Raw genomic sequence first — 20,710 nt, forward strand, 5'->3', positions numbered from 1 at the left:
GAGGCTCAAAGATAGTAAGGACTTGTCTGAGTGATCAAACTGGGATCTGAACCTAATTCTGTATGGCTCTGATGTTCACATCCTGTGCATTACTTCCTGGTGCCTCCCAGTATTGCAGAGTGGAGCGAGGGTTTTCTGGGCCCCAGTTTTCTCATCTTTAAAACATGGGAGTTGGACAATATAATTACTGAGGTCTGTTTCACTTTTACCGTCCTATGCTGATATTTCAGGGCTTTCTGTTACAGAGAGTATGACTCATTCTTAGGCGAAACCCCCTTTGGATGTTTTCAGATACCTCAGATCCTGGCTGAGATTTTCAAACAGGATGTTGACAGATATACTTAATATTAATCTTGTCTCCTGTGGTATTTGGATTCCTGCCAGTTCTTTGTCACTGAAAACAATGGAGAGCATTATTTTCTCTGTTCTTCTGTTTTCACATAAGCCTGCTCTATACTGCTTCTCTTCCTAGTCCTGAGCCATGGTTTTATATTTAACCAGACCTTTGACTTTAAAAAAAAATCTTTATTTGCTCGTTTGTACAACTGTAATACAGATTTCCAAGCCTTTTTTAAAATCCACAATAATCTAGGTTTTCTTTAAAACATCATGTAAAGCGATGTCACGTATTTATAAAACTGGACAAAAATGATGAGGTGATATCAGAGGATCACATTGCTAGTTGCCAAGTGAACTTGTAGAGTTAGGGAAGAGAAAATTTAAATTCTCTCCATATTACCTATTAATCTGAAATAGTTATACACACTTGCAAGTATCAATACTTCTGATTTTATAGGGATACTTTTTGAGCTCACATAGATTAAAGTATTTAGAATTCTAAGCTGCATCTCAACTAATGTCTGCATCTTAGATACTAAACCAATTTATATATAGCTAGAAATGTATAGATAGAACCGTCCTTGCTACTTCTACCCTGGGATTAATCTGTCTAATGATTAGGTTTACATAGTAACAAACCAGAACAATGACAACAAAAAATAGCTCCTTGATTATCTCAGTACTGTCTAGCTTTTCTTTTGAGATAGTAAGGTTCTAAGACTTATTCTGTAACTTAGAGGCTTTCTCCATTTTCTCTGAAAATGTAATGACATCAGATAATTGTACAACTTAATTTTGAAAAAAAGAACTTAAATTAAAAATCTTCAAATAATAATTATTGTAACCAACATTCTTTATGGTTTGTTTCAGCCTTACTAATTTACACAACATCTTTTCTCATTCCTGATGATGACAGTCTGTTGAAAACCAACATTTGTTGAGCTTTCTTTATGCATGACAACAGCACTAGATACTGTGGGAAGACACAAATGTGCTAAAGATGTAATATATGCTCTCAAAGAGCTTACGGTATAGTAGGGAAGAAGTGGACCAAAATTGTTAGATAAGCTGAAAGATGATAAATACCATTAAAAGAGCATAAATAAGTGCTTAAGGGGAATCTGAAGAGCTGGGCCTTTCACCTTGGACTTGAAGATCAGAAAACATTTTGAAAGAGACATCAGGAATTAGGGGAGGATGTTCCAGATAAAAGAAACAAAACCAAGATCTTCATGACTTTTGTCATTTGGTCCACTCTTCTTAAATTTACTTCTGCATCAATCCCCTCTCATGTGTATCTCTCACCACGGTTAACTCACATTTATCATTTAAGACCGAACAGGGGCCTCATCCGTCAAGGTTCCTCCTCTATCCAGTAGGTTAAGAATTCTAATTCAGTTTGATTGAGATAAAGTCCTCTCAAGTCCTTCTCAAGTCTTCCCCATTTTATTAAATTAATCTCCTGCCACTTATTTTCACAAGTTAGAATCCTAGGACTCATCTATGTGACCTCATCTCTTTCCTTCACCCTCAAATCCAGTTCATCTCCATGTCTAATTCTACTTCCAAAATAATGATTAAATCTATTTTAGAATAAGAAAAGATATCTGCATATACATATGACATACACAGACAATGAAACACTGTTCAACTACAAAAAGGAATGGAATTTTAATGTATGTTGCAACATGTGTGAAGCTTAAAAACATTATATTTAGTGAAATAAGCCAGAAACAGAAGAATAAAACTTATAAAAAGGACCTATAATGGACAAATTAACAAAAACAGAAAGTAAAATATAGATTACCAGGGACTGAAAGAAAGGGGGAGTTATTATTTAATGAGTACAAAATTTTTGTTGAAGATGCTGAAAAAGTTTTAGATACCTATAGTGCTGATAGTTACACAACACTGCGAATGTGTTAAATGCCACTGAACTGTATACCTACAAATGGTTAGCATGATAAATAACCCATTATGTGTATTATACTACAACAATTTTAATTTTTTTCAGCTGCCCTGTGCAATGTGCAGGAAATTAGTTCCCCAACCAGGGATCGAACCCCTGCCCCCTGCATTAGGAGTGCAGAGCCTTAACCACTGGACTACCAAAGAAGTCCCTACAAGAGCTATTGTAAATGAAATCCATTTTCTCCAGTTCTATTTTCAGGGACCACACTACCGATTCCTCTCACCTGGACTATTGAAATATTACATTTGATCTAGTCCCTGTGTATCTTTACACACTCACCCCCTGCTACTTTCTTCTTCATTTACTTATTCCACTTCAGGGATATTAGATTTGTTACTATTATGAAAACACATCAAACTGGTTCCCTAAAACATCCCTATATGTGCTATTTTCTTTTGGAGTATGCTCATCCTCTTCCTCTCTATATGCTTGACTGTCACTTATAATTCACATTTCAGTTGAAACATCATCCCCTTCTTAGAAGGATTTTGCTGATCTACCTCATCAGAATTTTCTCTACCCCACAATTTGTTTTACGTCATACAATTCCATTTAAATTCTTTGCTGCAGTTATCCTAATTTGTAACTTTTTATTTATTTAGCTTGAGTAACAGGGAAGATGGTGGTGCTACTGCCTAAGATGGGAGAATATAGGGCAAGGCCATCTTTGCAGCATGGTTAGGTTGGAAGAGAAAATATAAAATTAACCTTCAAACAAATGAATCTGGAGTTGAAGGGAGAGACTTGGCGATACAAATTTAAAAATTACTATCCTATAGGTGATATTTAAGGCCAAGAGAGTAAATGAGCTAATCTAGGGGAAAACTAAAGATTCATAGGAAGAAGGGCCTCTGGAGCAGGTTTAGAAGGTCTTCAAAGGTTCCATAAAGTAGAATTCAACAAATTAGAGAAGTAACCAATAAGGAAGAAGAAAAACCAGGACTCTGTGATTTGACATAAGCCAAGAGTGGGAGGGAGGTGAGGAAGTGAAGACACTGTAATTGTTTACTTTGGACTAAGAGTGGAAAATGGCACCAAGTGATGAGGAATCAAAGGAAGCTTTTGCAGAGATGTGAGATACCAACATGTTCCTATGCAGACAGGAATGAGTTGGTAAAGAGGAGTGTATGATGCGAGTGTGAGATAGGGTAAATAAGTGATGTACCTGGAAAGGTGAGAACCACAGGATCTGGCGCACTAGTAGGAGGATAGCGCCTTGAAAGAAAGGAGCGACACTTTTTCTACTGCTAACAGAAGGCAACCAGAAGAACACGGGTGACAATATGAAGCAAGAATTTAGATTTGGCTGGTAGTGGAAAGGTGAGCATCTCCATTTGATGACCTGTGTATATTAAGTGGGTTACAGGTGAGGTCATCAGCTGGGTGTAAGTGTGGAGGAGGGAAGAAAGTTTGAGAAGAGACAGGAAGGGAGAGAGCACTTGTCTTGGAGAGCGAGAAAGCTACCTACCGAGAAAAGATGATGGCTGTTCTGCTGGGAAAAGTTAAATGCTCATCTGAGGTCTGTAATCATACAAAGTGAAACCACAATCAGGCAGGCTTTGTTACTTTGTCAGCAGATGTGAAGAACAGAGATAGAGGACTTCTACCAGATATTTTGTCAGGTGATGAAGAGAGGGAATATGAATAGATACAAAGAGGTTCAAAAAATAAATCTAGGAAGATAGCCCGAGGCCAGTTCATGGAGAACTCTGAATGTTGGGTTAAGAAATATGACCTTTATTTTGCAGACAATGAGAAGCCATTGGACTCTTTCTCACTATGAAAGTGACATTACCTAAATTATACTCCTGTATAACTACCTTCCTTTAATGTAAAGCACTGAGATGGTTAACAACAGCAACAAAAAACAACCCAATATGACCACTTGTGAAGGATCAGGATTAGATAATCAAGATCTAAATGAAAGTAAGCAACAGTTGACTTGAACCAGACCACTGAAGTTTAAATTCTTAAGAGATCTTGGTGTCTTTGGGAACCAAACCAACTGGATGAGAATATCAGGCTACAGGGGAGGGAATCCTACAAGCTGAACTGGGATGAGGCAGGATATTATTTAAAAGTACTTGGCAACAGCTGTACATCAAGGAACATATTGATTAAGCACAGAATGAGTGAGAACCCAAGAGTCACCTTGCATACTGGAACCAAATAAATAATCATAAAGCTTTTGGTCATTGATAGGGCCAGAAGAGGTTAGGAAGTTTCAGGAAGTAGTATGCATGATGGGCGGTGTTAGAGTGCCTCAAGGCATAGACTATGGGCAACACAACGATGCTGGGTGGTAACCCAAAGTGCTAAGTAGGACAGCGAGGCCAGCCAGTTTATAGTGTAGATCAGAATGGACTTTGGAACTAATGTTCAGTTCAGTTTTATAGGGTGGGCCATTTTAATGATAATGTTTGAATATGAACCCTGAGTGCTAGATTTTATGCCATCTAAATATATGTGTTTACCATCAGTATGTGTTGAAAAGGTGAAAAGTCATAAAATAACATAGTTGGAGATTAATCAACATCAGCTTGTTAAAATATGGTATAGAGGAATCAGAAGTATTTTTTAAAAGAACAATTCTTTTTATTCAGAAATATTTTTTTATTTATGGGGCATGTGGGATCTTAGTTCCACAACCATGGATTGAATCCAGGCCCCCTGCAGTGGAAGTGTGGAGTCTTAACCACTGGACCACCAGGGAAGTCCCCTGGTAATACTTGAAATCAGTCCTAGGTTGTGATAATCTCCTTCTACCAGGGAGCCAGGAGCTGTGCTAGTGGTCCTACAGATATTACTGGCACTCTGAAAGTACAATCTGTTTCCTGGTAAATCTGCCACTCCAGGTTGGTTTTAAGTTTTTAATTTTATAACCAAAGTTTTTCCAATGCCTAGCAGTTCATAACCATATTAAGCAACAGAGCACTAGGACAGAATTCCATTAAGTTCTATTCAGTGTCCGTCCATCCAACAGTTTATGACCATCAAGTATCAGACACTGTGTAGGCTGTAGATACAAAGAAAAAACAAAATGCATTTCTGTTTCTCTTCAGGGAGCCCATGGGCCTATTAGTAAAGAAAGAAAAAGAGAAATTTATATAATAGATGTTATGATACAGTGTGCACAAAGTTTATGGGTGCATAATTCATGCAAAGGCTAGTGAGTGGGTAGGGAGATGGTAGTGGTGATGGAAGTGGTCCCAAAACACTTTCTGAAGAAGGGTCAAAAGACAAGAAGGGGACAGGGTCAGGAGAGGGGTAAAGGGTTAAAGTATCTTAAAAAGAGGAAATAACTAGTACAAAGCCTTCGTGAAATGAGCAGAGCAGCACTTTGGGGGAAATATCTAGTAGGTGCACATGGCTGTAACATTTCAGTTAGGTTTGGACCTCATTTGTTTCTTGTGGACTTTTTTCCTCTAGTATAGTCTTTATATATTACGTCTGTAATCCTCCCTTGCTTTGAAATTCAGTCAGTATTTTGTTTTTACTCTTGCTTAATGTTCATAAGCAATGTGTTTAATATAATGGATGCATGTAATAAATTCAGAAATAATACATAAAATTTCACTAAAATAGAAATATATGTGTGAAATCAGTCATTTAAAAAGGATAAGAATATTAATTTATTGCCTTAAATTAAGCAAGAAGAAAGTTGATGTAAATGAGGCAATAAAAGACTAGTAAGTCTATCATTTTTCTGTGGGAGTGTTTTTAAAGCAGGACCAAAGACTTTTTATGTAATATTAATTAGAATATTATCAGCATTTGCTGATGATGAAGGAAAAAAGAAAACTTCAAGCAGTTTCCATTTCCTTAGAAATTTCCTTAAGAATTTATTCTGAAGTAAATTTTTAGTTTCTTGATGCTGCTTTATTGACAAAGAAATTAAGGTACTTTATTTTGTTTGCCAATATTCCCATATATACATCTTTGTTTAGAACCCACAGTTTCTGCTAAATAAATTACTTCCCTTTGGCTTTAGATCAGAAGCAACCTCAAAAGGACAGCTTTTCTCAAATTCAATTACTGACTCTTGGGACTTACAAGGAAAAGTTATGGTTGTAAAAAAGAAAAGATCAGCCACTTGCATCTGAGAATGTTTATAGCATTTATACGGATTATGCAAGGTCTGCTTCTAATATTTTTTCTTCTGATGATACAATTTTTAAAGATAAGCACTGATTCTTACTTTCAGAGTAGTCAGCTCTATATTTCCCTCATGGTCTCCTAACATTTCTCTTGGATTTGTGATATTAATTATATTCCACTAACCTTCATTTCTAAGATTCCAAGACTCTTATCTGCTAAGATCCACAAATAACATTAGGTAAATATGCCATTTTCATTCTCTCATGCAATCCTGTTTGAACTATAAGTATTCTGAAAATACATTTAGGATTCTGTAGTACAGTCCTGGTTTCAAAATTTGGGGATATGAATGTAAACTTTTATTTTAATAAATGTTTTGATTTTTAGTTCTAATAATACAATCGTTATAAATATAAGACATTAAAACTTTGAAATGAGAAGTGTATTTTAAAAGCATTCTGCTTTTACAACTCCAGGTAATCTTTTTAAAAGGTTATATATGAATTAATTAACATAATGTATAACTACAAATAAAAATGAATAGTGTCTGGTTGTGGCATACATTACAAAAAGTAAAAGCATATTGAAACTAGCAATCTTTTGTCAGAAATTTAGTTAGCTACATAGCGTAAGATGAGAGGCCTTAGCACTCATCTTGGGTTAGAAAAACCTTCTCACCCTAAAGAGCTATCAAAAGTGTTACTCTGGTTTGAAAGGGACTATGTTAAATAGCTGAAGTCAGAATCCTGTCATAGACAGTTCAGTGTGATAAAAATTTTGCCATCCAATAACATAATAGATATTAAAAATAAATAAGATCATGGCATCTGGCCCCATCACTTCATGGCAAGTAGAAGGGGAAAAGGAGGAAGCAGTGACAGATTTCCTCTTCTTGGGCTCTAAAATCACTGCAGATGGTGACTGCTGCCATGAAATCAGAAGACGATTGCTTCTTGGCAGGGAAGCTGTGACAAACCTAGACAATGTGTTGAAAAGCAGAGACATCTCTCTCCCGACAAAGGTCCATATAGTCAAGGCTATGGTCTTCCCAGTGATGACATACTATTGTGAGAGCTGGACCATAAAGAAGGCAGAGCGCCAAAGAATTGATGCCTTCAAACTGTGTTGCTGGAGAAGATTCCTGAAAGTCCCTTGGATTGGAAGGAGATCAAACCAGTCAATCTTAAGGGAAATTAACCCTGAAGACTGATGCTGAAGCTGAAGCTCCAGTATTTTGGTCATCTGAGGCAAATAGCCGACTCACTGGAAAAGTCCCTGATGCTGGGAAAGATGGAGGGCAGAAGGAGAAGAGGTCATCAGAGTATGAGATGGCTGGATAGCCTCATTGATGCAATGGACATGAACTTTGGCAAACTTCGGGAGATGGTAAGGGACAGGGAGGCCTGGACGCTTCAGTCCATGGGGTCTCAAAGAGTTGGACATGACTGGGTGACTGAACAACAACAACCTTATAAATTCAGGATCTTTTAAGATTTAAGATCATGCTAGGTTTCTATAGCAGAGAAGACAATGGCACCCCACTCCAGTACTCTTGCCTGGAAAATCCCATGGATGGAGGAGCCTGGTAGGCTACAGTCCATGGGGTCGCCAAGAGTCGGACACGACTGTCAGACTTCACTTTCACTTTTCCCTTTCATGCACTGGAGAAGGAAATGGCAACCCACTCCAGTATTCTTGCCTGGAGAATCCCAGGGACGGCAGAGCCTGGTGGGCTGCTGTCTATGGGGTCGCACAGAGTCGGACACGACTGAAGCGACTTAGCAGCAGCAGCAGGTTTCTATAGAACGAAGTAAGTTTTATCCTATTGACACGAGTCTTGTCATGCTTGTTCTGCCTTTGAGGACTCCTAAGAATTCTTGTTTTCATCCATCCATGAAGCATACATGTATCTCTCCACCACCTCTCCTGCGTCCTTTTATTTCCTTGACCTCAGAAATTCACCTCAGAGTTATAATTGATCACTTCATGAAGATACAAATTCTGTTTGTGGCTGAGAGCATTTCTCTTTTCTGTTTGACAAGTTCTATTCAGAATTCCCTGAAACAGGAAGAGGGCTCCTTCTTTATTCACTAGAAATTGCTCAGAAAAGAAAGAGGCCTTTGTAGAATGTTGAGGCTGTCATCTTTATGGGGCAGATGTTCTAACAGTGTGCCCAGGTTGAAATGACAGCTTGTCACGACAGGACTTCAGGTCTTACTGGAAAATCACAGTGACATTCCCTGATCATTTCTGGGATTAAGGAAAGCATCTGCAGAAGAACAGTGATGTTTTCAGATCTTGTAGGCACTGATTAGTATGCCAGCATGATGAACAGTCTTCTCCTGGATCTAATCCATATTAAATGAATCAGGAATAATGTTGTTCCTCTCTCTTTACCTTTTTGTTTTCTCTTAGTTCTATGTTCTTTGTCCAGTATCAAATTGTGGCTTTATTTGATTGGTAAAAATGAAAGGTGTAATAGGGTAATAATATGTTCCAAGGCAGTATATCTTTAAAAACAAATATTCTTCCAGACTACTACATTGCACATAGGTATCTAGTGTATGCATAAGAGTATAAACCTAACACAGTCCCACTGACCAGAAAGAAATCCTATGTCTTCAAACAGAAGTTTCCCACCTGTCTGGTATAGTCTGGTCCTATGCATCCTTTCTAAATTTGATTTGATGAGTTCAAGCTCCCCGCACACCCCTCATTCCTCCAAATTTTTACATATGACTGAAGTAGCCGGCCTGCAACTTCACCCTCCTATCAGGAAACATTGGGTCATTAAATAAAATAGCATTGTGGTTTCTGGGGAATACAGAAGGGAACACTTTTCATTTTTTCTACTTTGGCACCAAGAGCTTTTTTGTAGCAGAAACAGCTGCACCAGTATCTATAGCTGACTGACAATTGTTTGCACCCTCAAGCTCTCCAATTCATCTTGTGTTGACAAATCTCCATCTGCTTTGTTTGACAGGAGTGCTCAAAATTTCTCTGTACGTTTCTCATTTCTTGGAAGGAAGTATCTTCCTTCTCTGCTCTGGTCTGGGTTTACCTTCTTTCTTTTTTTTTCAGCAGTATTTCCAAAACAGCATGTTCTCTTCTGGTGATCATAACAGTTTCCAAGGTTAACTAGGAAACCTTTGAAATTGATCAAGCTCTAATTCCCATGTGCCTTGTCTGACATTTAGCTGGTGCTTGCCCTTTCATCCAAACTCTCTGGATACAGGAGCCAGGAGACTTAAAAAAATAATAATAATAATAAAGCTATTCCTAAGGGATGGACAGAAGGAAGGGAGCACCATTTCCTGATAATAGTATTCCAAAATTAGTCTCAGAAACAAAGGAGGGAGGGGGCCTTGACATCATTGAATTCCCACAGCTGGTATAGCTAGCAAATACTGGCCCTCACCCAAAAATTTCAGAATGGATCTTCTTACCCTTTGTTAATTATAAAATAAATAGATTTCCAGACCTTTTGCAACGAAGGGCTTGAATATGCAGTTTGAAAATGATAGGGAGAGAAAGAAGAGAAATTTTGTACTTTCCTCACAAGATAAAACTGATCTTCAGCTCATGGCTATCTTCGCCAAGTTTATGAACTTTACTTAAAATAGATTAAAGGGGACAGTAGAGGTTTGCTGTTTTGTTTTGGTCTTGGGTCCAGAAACTTTTTGCATCTTCTCTCTGGTAATATCCTCTAGCCCTTGACCTTTGGCACATGACCCAGATGTGACCTCTGATAAAATACTGTTGTCTTAGGCACAGCAGGTGATGCATGGATAAGAATGTGGTAGAGCTATAGTCAATCACATGTCTTCCTTGAGATTTCTGTGTCGAATCTGTGAGAAATCAGTTGTATTCCCTTTGTCATCAGTTAGTTGCTTAGTCGTGTCTGACTCTGCAACCCCATGGATTGTCCCCCGCCAGGCTCCTCTGTCCGTGAGATTTCCCAGGCAAGAATGCTGGAGTGGGTTGCCATTCCTTCCTCCAGGGGATCTTCCTGATCCAGGGATTGAACTCACATCTCCTGTATTGGCAGGCGAGTTCTTTACCACTGAGTGAGGAAGTCCTCTGTTCCCTTTAGTTAGGTACAAATTAAGGTTCTTTAGCTGCAAGTATCATAAGCCAATACAGACTATTTTAAGCAAAAAAGAAGTTTATAGGAAGGATATGAGAAAGCTCTCAAGTGTTGAAGGAATGCTTAACAACCCAACCTTGTGAATTTAGTCAGATATCAGAAGTTCAGAGACAGTTTCTTCAGGGGGCAGGACCAGACCTACAGGATGAATTAGCTCTAGCTTTTTTCTGCCTTTCTTCATTCAACTCAGCTCGAGATTCATGTTCCTGAAAAAAACCGAGTGTGATTGGCTCAGCTTGTCACAGACCTTTTCCTGGGTCAAATAGGAAAGGGACAGTGTGATTGACAGTCCCAACAGACCACAGAGAATAGGAGAGGCATAGTTCCCCAAAGAAAAACCATGTTGTCTGTTACTAAAAGAAAGGGATGTTGTTCTGAGCAGGCAGAAACTGATGTTCACTCAAGATTGACAAGTCAAGACAGCCAGGGGATCTTTCCTGATCTGTGCCTGCAAGAGGTCAGATGGGGTCAAAGAAGAGTCCAGACACTCTGTACTCAGCCTCACTGTCAGCCTTAGCAGCTTGTAAAATTTTTTTGTGCTTAAACTAGTTTCATTTTGGTTTCTGTCACTTGCAACCCACAAAGTCCTGAGTGACGCCTAGTTTTCACATGAGTTATTTTTAGGCATATGGGTCTCTACAGGGTCCTTTTGAAAATTAGAACCACTCCAGATTTGTACATATGGAATAAGAAGGATTTTAGGGATCTTTGTGCAATAAGATCTCTAAGCTTTTCAGGGACTCCTAGGAAGTTGTTTATCCTTGAGGGAACTTCTGAAATCAATGAAAAGGCTTTGGCTTTGGGTTCTATTCCAGGAAGTGGTTCCATTTCAGGAAGAATTCAGTGGACAAAGGAAGAGGCAACCTGACAGATAATCTCTAAATGAGACAAGGGATTATAAAGATAAATAGAAGCTGTTTTCATGAGGTAAATACAAAAAGTCCTGAGGAACTTGTTACACTTAGAAAGCACACCTTGAAGTTATTATTCCTATGTTCTCTCATGCTCCCTACTGTTAATTTCTGGTGTTTATTGGTCTAGATGTAAAATACCGCACCAAGGAATAGCTTCTTTAGGGATTCGGTAGGAGTACTTAAAAGGAAGCTTCTTTCTGCAAATATAGGGATAATTCTGTGGGTGGGGAAATCTCCACCTTTTGTCTCCCTGAGTTCTTGTCCCTTTCCATCAAGGCAGTAACACCCTTGGCAACAGTAGGGGAGTGCAGGCTACCTGTTTGTGTTTTGACCAAATATAAAACCAAACTTCAGGCAGTCTGATGCCATGAGTGGTGAGCTAGAGCTGATAACCAAGTCCCAATAGTTCAAACTGTGAGACCACAGAGTCCTCCTTGTTACCGTCTTAGAAAATTCTAAGTAGACCGGTAAATAAAAATCTGTGTGCAGTGGTGAAGGAAGTGTGTGCAGAACTGTTGGTCAAGTAGTTGATTCCTAGTCTGAGGAACACCAGCCTTCCAGAGAGTTGAGAGACAGGAGAAGAGGAGAAGGATGGCATTGTTTAAAAAAACTAGACACAAATGGACAACTATTCAAGACTAGTCTTACTCCAATAAATATTAACAGGACTGGCTCTCTAAAAGCTTGGAATTCTACCAAAGCAAGATTTTATTTAGGCCCAAAGCATTCTCATTAAGACATACTTACACTTGACAGGGTGTTACATCTTTGCAAGGATTGTTTTAATCACTATGTTTTTTCCTAACTGAGATAAAATTCTCGTAACATAAAGTTCACCATGCTAACCATTTTAAAGTGTACAATTCAGTGGTCCTCCTATATTGACAGTGTTGTGCAAGCATTGTCACTACCTTATTCCAGAACATTTTTATCACCCTCAAATCCCATTTTTCTTAACATCTAGTTGCAATAGGAGTTTTTCTCCCAAGAAGGTTTGGAAAAAGAGTAATAAAAAGAAGGAGAGGGGGTTTGGATTGTGTGACTGGGGATGGACATCGTGATAAAAGACACTCTTTAGAATGCTGGCTAGAGTTGGCTCTGGGGTTTTATCAAAGAGATGTATCTCCTGACTTTCATGATGGTATAGGACAGCAAGTCCTATTCTTAAAACTAATGAGATAGTGTTAAGAAGTAATTTCATGTCACTGAAAAGTCAACCCTGTGACCAGCCTCCCTCAAAAGTGTCTGGCTCTGTTCAGACCCCGAGTCCTCGGGAAGCTTGCCCTGGGATGTACCTGTACCACCTGGGAGTGTCATCGTCTTCTCGTTTGACTTGTTCTTTTTAGATTAATCCATTTTCATTGCAGTATAGTTGTCTTACAATGTTGTGTTCGTTTCTACAGTACAGCAAAGTGAATCAGCTGTACGTATACATATATCCCCTCTCTTTTTGCATTTCTTTCCCATTAGGACACCACAGAGCACTGAGTAGAGTTCCCTGAGCTATACAGCAGGTTCTCAGTTTTATACATAGTTTTATACATAGTGTATATATGTCCATCCAAATATCCCAATTCATCCTACCGCCCTCATACTTCCCCCTTGCTGTCCATACATTTGTTCTCCACATCTGTGTCTCTATTTCTGTTTTGCAGATAAGATCATCTATACCAATTTTCTAGATTCCACATATATGCATTAATATATGATGTTTGGCTTGGGGGAGTGTCTTCTTAATGAGAGTAAAACCAAGAAATGACTTAAAGTTGACACAGCTTTCAGTGGGACATTGGGAACTTGCCTGTGGGAACGAGACATACATTATTTGATATACCAGCTGTGCATATTAAGAGAAAAGAATTAAAAGGGAAAAAAATCCAGACAAGTGCATTCCCTTTAGTGTGCTAGCTTGAAATCTACAAACCACGTCCTGAATGTTCTGGTCAAGGATTCAAACTTTCATCATAGCAGGTGACTTGATGCTTATGTGCCAGGACTCAACTCACTCAGGTCCGTTACAAAGTAATTTTCTGCTCCAAAACCAAAGGAAGCAGATTGTTTTGAAATCTAGCCTTAGATTCCTGCATACTAATGTTTACCAAAAGATGGACTTAAGCTTTGAATAGGTACAATAGACGTTTCACTGAAATCTGTGAGTAAATTAAACTGTAAGCACTTAAGGTGCCAGCTGTGGAAAAGAGGCAAGGAATCAGCCCTGGGCTGTGATTATTTGCACAAAGTAAAAATCAACAAACAACACTCAGATTGTAAGTAAGTTTCCTGCTGTGCCAGTTTTATAATAAAGGTGTTTTTCTTTTCAGTTGAACTTTCCAGTGACTTAAATCATTTATTTCCTTGGAGGTTATTTAAGTATGAAGCCAGTGAAGTCATTTTTCTGTGTTTACATGTTTAAAAAAAAAAAGTTTTGTAGCTCACTGCTCCATCAATTTGAACATGCTTAAAAGTATCCCTAGTATTCTAGGGCATTCCTCTGATCAGAACAGTTGAATGGCAATCTTTTATATAGTCTTACTTAGAAAATGAACCAAACTGAAAAGTTGTACACGTTTGCATAGAAAGAGATTCTAATTTATTTGAATCTATCTCATTGATCTACTAATTATAACTGTAGGCATTGGCTTGTAACTATAGCAGAGAAGTAGCTTTGTGTTAATCCAGATAACATGTAATTTAGAATTAACCCTTTTTCCCCTCTTGCAATTTCACCTGTTACCATAAAACTGAACTTCAGAGTTGGCAGCTACGATGTCACATGATGGAGGCTGCACGGGGCCTCCTTTCCCTAAGTGGTTCACTCTACCATGGAGTCTGAACTTCTACCATTGGACATTAATTTCTTGGATCATGAAGGTCTTTTGTTCATCAGGAAGAATCCACTTAAAAAGTGTAAATACTCATGGATGGGTGATTTTTTTAAGCATTTTATTATATTTTAGCTTGATCACTAGCTGAGAGTAGGTTGGACATGTTTCTTTCCTGCAACAGGCTAGCCCTTCCTGTAAGACAGTGTCCCAGTGTCTTTTCTCCCAGGCCAGCCCTGTACTTCTGGGATCCACCAGTCACGACATCCTCCTGTCCCACCCTTAGTTCCTTCTGCCCTTCATCCAATGGTTGGTGCATAACCACGCTTGTCCAACCATCCTTCCCCACCTCCAGCTACAAAGATAGACTCACAGGCTCGAATAAGTACCCAACCAAAGCCAGGACAAGGTAGCTTCTCATACTTTTCCTAACTAAGGCTGGTGGGAAAATACTTTTTTTTTTTGTTTTCCTTCTCTGGGGAAGAAATAAGTAGGGCAGCCCTTGGTTGCTTGTGGCCATGTTTTCAGTGCCTCCCGACATCCCTCTTGAGGAAATGAAAGTCTCACAGCAGAGAGAAGTAGAGGCACACAGAGTGCCCTGATGGCATTTGAGTCCCTGAATCTATGAGACTCTAGGGCTCAGCATGCCCTTTCGCAGCTTGTTTGCGCTTGTGCCAATAAATCACCCTTTCTCATAATCACCCAATTGTAAGCTATTATGATTGAGGATATCTGTCATTTGCAAACAGAAGTCTGAAAACCAAAAACAAACATTTCATTAAAGGACACAAGACTAAGCAGGGAAGGAGTGGTGTTCTGGTCAAGGAATGTGTGTGGGAGGTGGGTCAACCCTAATTGTTCGTGGTTAAATGGGAGCCATTGTGGGTTAAAATTACCTACATCTTTTCAGACTTTACTTTCAAATCAATTGAGAGGTAGGGCAAGGTGACCAAAGTCTGCGAGAATAAGAGCTCATGTTACTCTGGGGCCACAAGAGCCTGATAATAATTTCCTGGGCTGTTGAACACAGGGTTAGGCTGTGTGGAACCCATAGGAGAGTAAGACTGTGCAAATATTCGGTTTAAGAGCTTCAGGCTGTATGTCCATCTACTGACCCAGTTTCTCCAACAAATAAGAGAAGCAATACATAGGTTCTATAAGGAGTCAGTACTTTCATCCATAATTAACCTTGGAATACTTGACTTTATTTAAATTTATATCTGTTCATAATACTTTAGGTTTTTTTGGTTTTTTCCTGCACAGGTAATTTTTCCCTGATTTAGACAGAAATACAGAGACAAAAGTGGACAGAGAAGCAAAAGTGGAATTTAATGTTTTCTAATATCCCCCACAATTGTTATAGTCCTGGTAACCCAGTAGTATCCTAATTTTGACCCATCAAAGTATCAAAGGGACAAAATCATCTTTAGATAGCAAAGGACATTATTTTTGTCAAAATGAGAGCAACAAGAATCAGATAACTTGCAATAAAATCTTTTTTCCACTAGATTCAAAGTACAGTTGAGAAATTGAGAACTTCTCTCAGATGAGCAGGAAAATTTTCTCCAGCATCCTGTGCAAACATTGTCAGCTTCCTATCATGCAACTGATTTGAAATCTGGCTATGATGCCTTAGAATGAAGACATTTAAATGGATAATATTCTCTAACGGGTTTTACTCATTTAGGTTTCGTGGTGGTAAAAGCAAATTAAGCTATATTGTTCTGTGGAAAGAGAAAACCATGTGTTTCAAGGTGGTGGTGTCACACGCCATTTCCATCTAGGGAAAGTGCTATTCAAAACTGAAAATTAAAACCAAACTCATATTAAATGCTTTCCCATACGGTCAGGATGCTGGGAGTGTCTCACTTTCTACAGCCGCCACATCACCTACTTCCTCCTCCTCCACTATTTCCACGTTCCTCCTCTTTTTCCATAATCATTTATGAGTAATAGAGGAAGCCAGAGTAAGAACAACTGCATGTTCCTGGCTTTGCAAGAGTGCCACACATCAAAGAAAGACATTCGTCCCAGGGAACCATAGTTGTCAGGAGATCCACCAGGCAGAGTGAGATCTGCTCTTGCTGCAGAGAAAGTGCCTCACTGCACCAAAGCTGCATAAGCACCCTGGGGTGACTGCCCAGGCGTGGCCACACACATCTAACCTGGGGCCAGGTAGGTTGCGCTTATTCTTGTAGAATCCATAAACGTACTAATACCTGCTTCAGAGGTTATTCTGAGAATTAAATACACATGAAATGCTTAACAAAATGCCTGGTGTGTCGTATCAAATGTTAATTCATATTATTGCTGATGATGACAATCTGAGGGGCCCCGCCCCCTCCAAGCGTGTTTATCATCTCTGAGAGTTAAAACATCCATACCAGAGTAGCTATTAACTTTTTCAGAACCACCCAGATTTCACCCTCAGCCCGTCTTCCTTGCTTGTTTCTGGCTGGTTAGCCTATTGTTAAAACAGATTTCTTTTCCTTTCCCATGCCTGTCTTAGTCTATCAGCCTGTCTACACTTTCAGACAAGCCCCTCTACTTGCCCCACGTCAGAGACCCACCCCTGGGGGCCGCGGGTCTTCCTCCCTGGGCTCTGTATTTTCCACACTGCCACCCAGCAAGACACTTATCAGGTGTTTCACTCTATTCTTCAGCCCCAGAGACTCCTTGAAGGAACTCCTTATTCATTCCCTGCTTTTCTCACAGCGGAAGCACGCCCGGCTTGGAACTCACAAGCAGAATGGAGATCAGGCCCGGCCAGCATGCAGCTGGCCTGGTATGCTGCCTGGCACTGTGGCCTTGCTCTCTGCTTTGTTGCCAGTGAAGCTATATGCATCACCCAGGGCCCAGGGCCAGTGTGTAACTGTCACGTGGTAATACTGACCTCTAGGGGCTAGCTTTCCTTCACATAGAGTCTTGATCTTCTCATTGAGTTCCAGGACTGTGATGGCAGCCTCTTGCTTAGTTGTTGCCAAATCAGTTTGTAGCTTTTTCAGTTTACTTTTGTGCTTTAGTTTCTTAAAAAAAAAAGAGAGAGTTTCCATCACTAGAGACAGATGCATCAAAGGAAGAAAAAGAACTAATGATGTCCAAACAAACATAGCTTTTAAAGGCCAGGTAAAAGAAAGAGCTCCGTGTTCACCTAGACCAAGTCCTGTCTGAGGTCCATGCTCTCCTGTCAGAGCATTGAAACCACCAACAGTAAAAGTCTGCTCTCTGCATCAGTATCTTTCACCCTCCTGAAGGGTTTTTATCTGGATCTGAGCCTTGTGTGTTGGCTGCTTATATATAGAGGCAATTAGAAAAGAACTCTAGTTGGCAGTCTGTATTTTACCATTGAAGTGCCAACACTGAAAAGCATCTAACTTTTTTTTCCCCCAGTCATTTTACCATTAAAGTGTCAACACCAAAAAGTATCTGATTTTTTTTTTCCTGGCCTGTAAGTAGCCCACAGGAAATAGTCACAGCCTTGATTCTCTTGTCATTTTCACCTTAGAGTTTGCATCCAAATAAACTCTAAAGCATTTCCGTGAAATGTTGATGTTTATAGATATTTACTATGGTATCTATATAGAGAAAGCGGTCAGGGGTAAGAATATTTTTCAAGAAATTGAAATAGCAAGGACAGGAATTCCTTGCTATAAAATAATCTGATTCGCGACACTGAAACCTTTGAAGGAACTACATTAAGAAGTTGTTATATAACCAAAGGATTCCTGTTGAGACTGTATGACTAGAAAACTCCACTTTGGGTTCTCAAAATGGATTTGATTTGTCAAAATTGGATTTCTCTGCAGCTACAGAGAATCTGTTGTGAAAAGTGCTGTGTTGGCATTTTTGTGGTGCTGCCTTTCCAGTGGAAAGCTCACCTTGCCAAGTCTTTGTGGGCTGGTAATTAGGAAGCCCAGAAAATAAACAGCTAACATTTCTTATCAGACATAATCTTGAGATAGTGAGAGGAATGGTTTTTGCTCTTCAGGGAAGACAGTGTTCCCGGATCTTTAAAAAGAGTAGACTCAAGCAGCAGGAGATCACTTCTTGTTTTGAGAGTAAAGCCAATAAAATCAGTTTATCAAAGACAGGATTAGATAGTCATAGACCTCAAGATTAGGACTTCCTGAAAGTTTAATGAATGGCATATGCACTGATAAAAGAAAATGCATCATTCAAAGGAGAATGGTGGTCTTAGAACTTCATTGAAGAGTGCTACAAGAGTGGACGTGGGCAGGGGAGAGGCGCCCTGAGCCACAGCCATTCTACTAGAGGGGTAGTTAGCATCCATGTTCTCATTTCATCCTGTACTAATTATGAGCATCCTTTTGGTGTCAGATACTGTGCTGGCCAGCTGTTAAAAAGTGCTTATAAGATCTCTCCTCCACGGCGCCAGTGGTAAAGAACCTGCCTGCCAGCGCAGGAGATGTAAGAGACATGGGTTTGATCCCTGGGTCAGAAAGATCCCCTGGAGGAGGGCATGGCAATCCACTCCAGTATTCTTGCCTGGAGAATCCTATAGTCAGAGGAGCCTGGCGGGCTACAGTTCGTAGGGTCACACAGAGTCGGACACAACTGAAGCGACTTCACACACATGCATGCACAAATTATGAAGCATCCTTTTGGTGTAGGACACTGTGCTGGCCAGCTGTTAAAAAGTGTCACTAAGACCTTACTGTCTTTCTGTGAGTCTCTGTTCACCCAAACCCTTCACAATTTGCATATTATGCAGCTTAGTTCAGGGAGAAATCAAGGTGATGAAGCAATGTAGGTGCCTAAGTATTTGATAGATGTGTTCCTCACAGTAAATTCAGTTGCCTTGTTACTCTACACCTCCCTCTCTTGTAAGTTGGATTGCATCAACTTATTCATGAGAACATCATCTCTCCCAGGTCTATGGTGCTCACACCTATGAGGGACCTTTCCTGATGCTGCTTCAAGACCAGTTCCATGCTCAGATTTTTCACATTTCCTTTTACCATTTAGAACTTTAGGGGATGGCAAGTGGGAGGAAGGGTGTAGAAAGGAAGTTTTCTTTTCTGTGAGAAAAGAAAGTGGAGAGAATGAGGAAAAGAATGGTAAGAGGTATTCAGAAAAGAGTGCTAATGAAAAGCATCAAAAAAGAACTGAATAATATACATGCTCAAGTGTCAGGAATTCAGTGTACTGATGAGCACTGTTCACACTTAAATGTGTAAGAAAGTAAGATGGGTTGATGGATGGATCAAGAAACTGATAGATAAGTGATAAATTGAAGATAACAAAGTGTCAATTGTAGTGTCTAGCTATGAAGAATATGGGTGTTTACTATAAAATTACATTAGCTGTTCTGTATGCTTGGAATTTTACATAATAAAACTTGGGGAGGAGAAATAACTAAGGATTCAGTTTCCTTACATTGTCCCTCCCTTAATTCTTAATAAATGGTATTCACATTCTGAAATTATGTCACAACTATTCATAGGCAGATAAGTATCCTTCCAGAAACTTTTCTCAAAATGGGCATTGACACTAAATAAACAAAGCAAAAATAAATGCAAGTTAGTGAGAACTGATGGCTGATCACTAGGAGCTGGTACGGTGTCACCAAGAAAAAGCCTTGGCAAGCTACATTTCCATTCTGATGGGATGGCTTGATGGAGAGCAGGCAGGAACTCAGTGAAAAGAGACAGTTCTCCTCAAAGTCACTTAAAATTTTCAGCTTTCTAGTTAGAAAGACAACTCTTTAAAAAAAATTCGTTTCCAGACCACCTTTTTGTCTTTCTCTTATGATGATTATATATTTTCTGTCTCTTATTATTGTTATAATGTCTGTATATTTGCCTTATGATCTGAGAAAGAAACTGAGGATATTTAGTTTGGAGAAGACCTTATATCAGGGAATTATGATGGTTGACTTCAGTTATCTAAGGGGCTGTTCAAGACGAGAGGAAGTTGAGTCAAACAGTATTGTTCCAGAGATAGTGTGCGGAACAACAGATAGAAAACATGAGCAGGCAGATATTGGCACAGCATGAGAAAGCACCTTCTAACAGTTAGAGCTTATATCCATAGCAAGATAGGATATGTTCTAGCAAAAACCTCCTGCTCTGGGCACGATCAAGCAGAATCAGGATGAACATCTTCAGGCAGGCCCATGGTAACCTCTGGGGCCTGGGTCAAGAGGTAATTGGAGGTCTGACTCAGCCCCAGCTCCATCCACCTAGCCGCCACCAGTCCTCCTGGGGCACAGCACTTGCATGAATGGACACCTCAGCCTTCGTAAGTCTCTAAGGCGAATATAGCTGTCAGGGACACTTTAGAGATAATTCTGGTATCTGTGAGATGTTGGTTAAGAAGCCCGTTCAGAAGGCTGGTGGGTCCCCCAGAATTCAAGAATTATGTGACTCAAAACATGTAACATTATTATTTAGCTGTA

At 39.5% G+C, this 20,710-nt stretch overlaps 1 protein-coding gene across 7 annotated transcripts in view; it reads right to left on the reverse strand.

Annotated features, from left to right (window-relative positions):
- The window catches only part of CCDC192 (coiled-coil domain containing 192), a 205,395-nt gene that overhangs the window by 42,217 nt on the left and 142,468 nt on the right, over positions 1-20,710 (reverse strand). For 6 of the 7 annotated variants that reach the window (XM_081504101.1, XM_081504100.1, XM_081504104.1 and 3 more), the window contains one exon: positions 17,186-17,318. In XM_081504101.1, the coding sequence (XP_081360227.1) occupies positions 17,186-17,318 (133 nt within the window). Of the gene's footprint in view, positions 1-17,181; positions 17,319-20,710 lie in introns of all 7 variants that reach the window. The other variant, XM_081504106.1, reaches the window with a different exon arrangement.

The sequence above is a fragment of the Giraffa tippelskirchi genome, chromosome 6, assembly GCF_054371585.1.
Source record: "Giraffa tippelskirchi isolate mGirTip1 chromosome 6, T2T-mGirTip1v1.2.pri, whole genome shotgun sequence".
Lineage (NCBI taxonomy): Eukaryota > Metazoa > Chordata > Mammalia > Artiodactyla > Giraffidae > Giraffa > Giraffa tippelskirchi.